At 41.3% G+C, this 5416-nt stretch overlaps 1 protein-coding gene across 1 annotated transcript; it reads left to right on the top strand.

Moving 5' to 3' along the window:
- The first annotated feature begins 1616 nt into the window (after window positions 1-1616).
- Window positions 1617-4898, top strand: LOC110447050. The gene is made up of 2 exons (XM_021492465.1): window positions 1617-2291; window positions 3087-4898. The coding sequence occupies exons 1-2, from the start codon at window positions 1700-1702 to the stop codon at window positions 3275-3277; spliced, it is 783 nt and encodes a 260-aa protein (XP_021348140.1). The 5' UTR covers window positions 1617-1699; the 3' UTR covers window positions 3278-4898.
- Window positions 4899-5416: the final 518 nt, after the last annotated feature.

Below are 5416 nucleotides of genomic sequence, written 5' to 3' on the forward strand. Positions count from 1 at the left end.
ATCGCATATACACTGTAAACTTTCCGATAGAAACAGTATCTTTTTAAAATAGTCTCCTGTTATTTGTATACTCTTCCCGTCTTCTTTTAAACAGATATTCAGCTCACCTTTGACTTTTTCACGATGATTTCTTGCGTAATTCCGAGACGACAGTCTACTTTACTGTGTGATATACTTGTCAGTGTGAGATCATCCGATTTCTTGAGCCATTAACGTTACGGTTTTACCGGGGTCAGATCCTCTCGCATTTGGGTGGTCTTTTCCAAGGTTATCTCCCCTATGCTATACATAGGTTACCGTAGACGTGTCCAATCTTGTTTTTATCTATAAATAAACGTGATGACGTTAGGGGTTCTGCAGCATCCCGTCCCTCCTTCTTTATTTATAGTAAACAGTGAGGGATGAGGGACTGACCCTATGACCTCGATTTAGCAACTTTTACATTCCAAAATGGGGATCTGCCGCTAGGCTATACATTCCAATGACGTTACGGTTTTACCAGGGTTAGATCATCCCGCATGTGGGTGGTCTTTCCAAGGTTATCTCCCCTAGGCTATACAACCCAGGGATGTCCCCCTATTGCATCATCTGACCTAGTTGAAATACCGGTCACGATCCCCTTTTAAAGGGGATAGTTTACCGGTATTATACCCCTACTTATCTGGTTTCATTCTGGTTTCATAGCAACGATAATATCAATCTTAGACGTCGAAACGGGAACTTGCACAAAGTGTTTTGTTTTTTAACACATACTTTAAGTTCAAAACAATTGGATAAGAACCGAAGTCCATTGAGCGATGATATCAAATTTGTTAAGTTATGGTGACCTTGTTCTGAAACCAAGAAGGTCGAAACGCGAATTAGTCCTAATGTTGTTTTATGAATATTTAAAGTTTCATAATAATCGGAGTATGAGAAATGAAATCTATGAGCGAAGACGTCTTTATAGCAGATATTTATGTATAGCAACAAACAGTGACATTGTGTTTGACCCCTGAAGGTCGAATAGTGAACTCGAGAAAAAAGATGTTTTGTGGACTGATATATGTGTGGTGTTGTGTGAAAGTCAGGTATGTAAAACAAGGACCCGTACATACGCCCGCTATTAGTATAATAAATGATAACTTAAGTTAAAGAAATGTCAGTAGAGGGCGGGGTCAAGTGGTCAAACCCGGGATGAGATTTACACATAACATCATTCACAAGTCCCTGTGTTAAGGGTCCCTTCCCAGTGCAGGCAAGACACTATAGAACTCTTCTTACATTGTGTAAATATCATCTCGAGTTTGACCACTCGACCCCGCCCTCTACTGACATTTCTATCATACCAGAAGCGGGCGTACGTACGGGTCCTTCACGTCATAACTCTACAGAATTCTTAACATATCTGATTGAACATCATTCACAAGTTCCTGTGTTAAGGGTCCCTTCCCCACTGCAGGCAAGACACTTTAGAACTCTCCTTACGTTGTAGACCCTTTTTAAATTTCATTCATTTTTCTATCATTTTTCTATTTCTTTTTAGAATGACGTCATAAAGGGGAAACAAAATCAACGTCACAAACAATGAAACAATTCACTGGAATATGGTATGTTTACGTCATCATGGTTTCCAATGACGACGATCTTGTAGTGCAATATATGCAAGGCAAGAGTAGTGACTGGTTTGTGTCCTTCCTATAGTGGAGCGTTCTAGGACATGGGGATTGTGACTAGCTGTGAGCGAAGCGAAATATCTCTACCCAGTCAGCATAGCCAGCATATTGCTTGTTCTAACAAAACCAACCCCGTGTTCAAACTATTGGGGGAGCAGGTCGTCACATTAGATAGCGCTGTGAATATCACGGACACAGACTACTTCCTCCAGAACCCGTATGATGAGGATGCTGGTAGGGACTACCTGGCCCATCTGATACCGGACGACACCGACCTGGCCACGTTACCCCCGGACCGTTTCCCTGTCCCAGCAGGTCTGGAGCTACCCTCGGAATATCCGTTGTGGCTTGGTAGCTACATCAACAAGAAAGGAGGGATGAGACTGAGGTTGGTGGTGTCGTCTATGTCAATGTCCGCCAATTACTTAGAAAAGGTGTCCGAGGCTAACCACTTGCGCGACAACCTCCACTACCTTTCCTTTACCTACACTCATAACGCAGACGAGGCGCGTCCGCGCTTCCTCTTGTGGGAAGTCCACAAAGGTAGGCGAGAACACTGTCTGACGGTACGTAAACGTCGCTACCTCTACCCTAGGATCGTACTGATGAAGAAGACAGAAACATTTATCATCATAGGTAATTATCATAAGTAATGTAAGGACGAAATGACCATACGGTGCAGTAAATATTTACTTAATTTGGTTTTCTTTATCGAGGTTGTTGAATGCTGGTGGACCATTACTCCCCGAGGTTAGCCGTAACTTTGTAAAAAAAACAAAAAACATGGGTTACGTAAAATACAGTTTAGAAATAAATTAACTACTGTAGCAGAATGTGTCATTGTTGACGGTTTAAAACGTGTTATATGCAAGTCGATCAGAGACGTAATATATACGTCTCTGATTGACTTCAGTTAATACAAAATCTACAAAATCATGTATGACATTGACATTCTGGATAAAGACAACATTATTACAATGGCAACATTGGCTACAACAAGAGGAAACTCCAAAAAACTCTTCAAGAGAAGGATGAGGCTCAATGTAACGAGGAACATGTACAGCAGTAGGGTCGTGGACGTGTGGAACTCTCTACCAAATATAGTTGTAGAGGCCCCCTCCTTAAATAGTTTTAAAGCTCGGTTAAACAATCACTGGCGTCATCACCACCAAAAATTTGTACCAACCTGTTACCCACAACCGAACGTGATTAGAGAACAGTATATAGATGCGTCTCAAGAAGCTGGATCAGCTTACGTCGACGTCGACACTACGTGAAAACTACATGAGATACAAAATAAATATAAAATAGCCATTTGATATTTATTTTGTATTTCATGTAGTTTTCACGTTTTCACGACGAAAAAAATGTAACGAACATTAATATTCCTGCTTATTTATAATGACACTGTGACATTTTTATTTGTTAAAGGTAAGGGGTTCATGTTACGGCTATTTCCATTACCCGAAGGAGCAGACCCTGACCGGTACGGTCCCCAACAAAATAACGGAGAACTACCCGTATCACTGGGAACGTACACGCGCATCCTGGACACCGCCCCCACTATGTCTATGGACTGGGATGTACGTCTGTGGGCGTGGGAGAACAGTCACCAAACATAATCGTTTGGGGACTCGGGAGTGTGTGGGCGTTGATCAAGGACACGTGCGTGGGTTGGCATGTGTGTTGTATGTAACGAGGCAAGGGTATTGATACTCCGCCACTGCAAGCGTAACATGATATTAAAGTGTTGAGAGTGGTTTGTGTGGGTGTGTGTGTGTTTTGACAACCATATATAATTAACAGCTCAAACAGGTGAGCACTTAAATGTAAAAACAGGAGAGAGACCTCGGAGTGACATTCGACAAAAAGCTCAAATTTAGCGAACATGTGTCTGCAGCCGTTTTCAAAGGAAACAGGATGTTAGGAATTATTTTTAGAACATTTACATTTCTAAATCAGACAACATTCCTATTATTATACAAATCATTGCCAGACCTCATATTGAGTACTGCTCCACAATATGGTCACCCCTCCTAAAGAAAGACATACAATCAGTGGAAAACATACAAAGACGTGCACCTAAAAGGTTAATAACATTGCAAGACTTACCTTACTCAGTCGACTAAAATGACTAGGATTGCCCACACTTGAATATAGAAGACAATGGGCTGATATGATTCAAGTGTACAAAATTCTGAGTGGTGTGTGTGGACGATGCAGACAAATCTAAATTATTTACCGAATTCACCTATCCGGCAACTAGAGGTCACCAGCTAAAGCTCTTTAAGAAACAATGCCGCTTAAACACCATCGAGAACATTTTCAGCAATTTAATTGGAACAATTTATCAGCTGAAGTGGTTAATGCCGAAAGTTTGATTAGTTTCAAAAATAGGTTAAACGTGCACTGGAAAGATCATGCACACAACATTTTATCCGTCCTTTTAATCTACGATGTGTAAATATTAACTTTTACTATTGCGACAATAATACTTAACTAGACGTCTAGATATATTTAATGTCATACAATGTAGCCATTCTTCGCGCACTCCATCATCAACCAATCAATTAATGAAATGCAGATAAATAACATAAGTAAAAGCCACAGGCTTTCCATTAATGTCTTACCTATGAGATAAATTGCACGGGAACTACAAGCACTTTCCTAAACAGAAAGTACAATCGGACCACGCTCGGATTTCAACAACTCCCATGGTTGGGACTGTAAACTGCTGCTGGTATGGTATCCATTTTCGGTGTCAAGGTCCGCTCTCCTCTTAATTTTTCGAGCTGGTCAATCCGTTTATTGGTGTGGGGACTCAATCAGATGTACAGTACTCCAAATTAGAGCGAAGGTATCGAAATGGGCCTTGGTATATCCATTTGAAATCTTCAGATCCCCGTTTTCTCTTCCCATTATATTTATTGCCCTGTAAATAATGCAGCCATCTGCATATAATCTGACCTTGGGTGATATGTTATTTGGAAGGTCATTAAGGAATTGGAGAGGTAGGGTACTCCTCTAAGGACTGAGGTTTCCTCTGGTGATGTTCCTTCTACCATGACCACCGATTCCGTCGCTCCAAAAACCTCCTTATCCAGGAATGTGATTGCCCCCGTACGCCATAGCATTCTAGCTTCCACAAAAAGTGGTATGGCACCCCATCGAACTCTTTGGTAAAAAAAATAAGGCCCGTATTCATGAAACCGTTCTCATGCTCAAGCATGGATTTTGTGCTCAAGCCCAATCTTCTGTTTCAGTTATATATATGGATAAAAAAATAATAATTAAAGCACAATACTGTTTACCTCGTTACTGGTTTTTTTTATTGTTTTACATGATTCAAGCAAATTAAAAGAAAGTTGGTTTAAGCACTACAATCCAAGCTCGAGCAAGAGAACGGTCTCATGAATAAAGGCCCTGGATAATATATCTGTCTGCAGGCTGGAATCTATGTACCGGTAGTTTGCTAATAATCTGGGTCACAGCTCAGTGTACAGACTGTTTTTATGCAAAACTCTTGCCTTCTCAAGATGTACTAACATACCAAGTCTGGTGACCCCAGGTGAAATAATGGAGAGGTTACACTCGGGTCAACACCTCGGACACAGCGATGGACGGACAGACCCATATTACCATATCAGGTCAACACCTCGGACACAGCGACGGACGGACAGACCCATATTACCATATCAGGTCAACACCTCGGACACAGCGACGGACGGACAGACCCATATTACCATATCAGGTCAACACCT

This window comes from Mizuhopecten yessoensis, unplaced genomic scaffold (assembly GCF_002113885.1).
Source record: "Mizuhopecten yessoensis strain PY_sf001 unplaced genomic scaffold, ASM211388v2 scaffold3135, whole genome shotgun sequence".
NCBI lineage: Eukaryota > Metazoa > Mollusca > Bivalvia > Pectinida > Pectinidae > Mizuhopecten > Mizuhopecten yessoensis.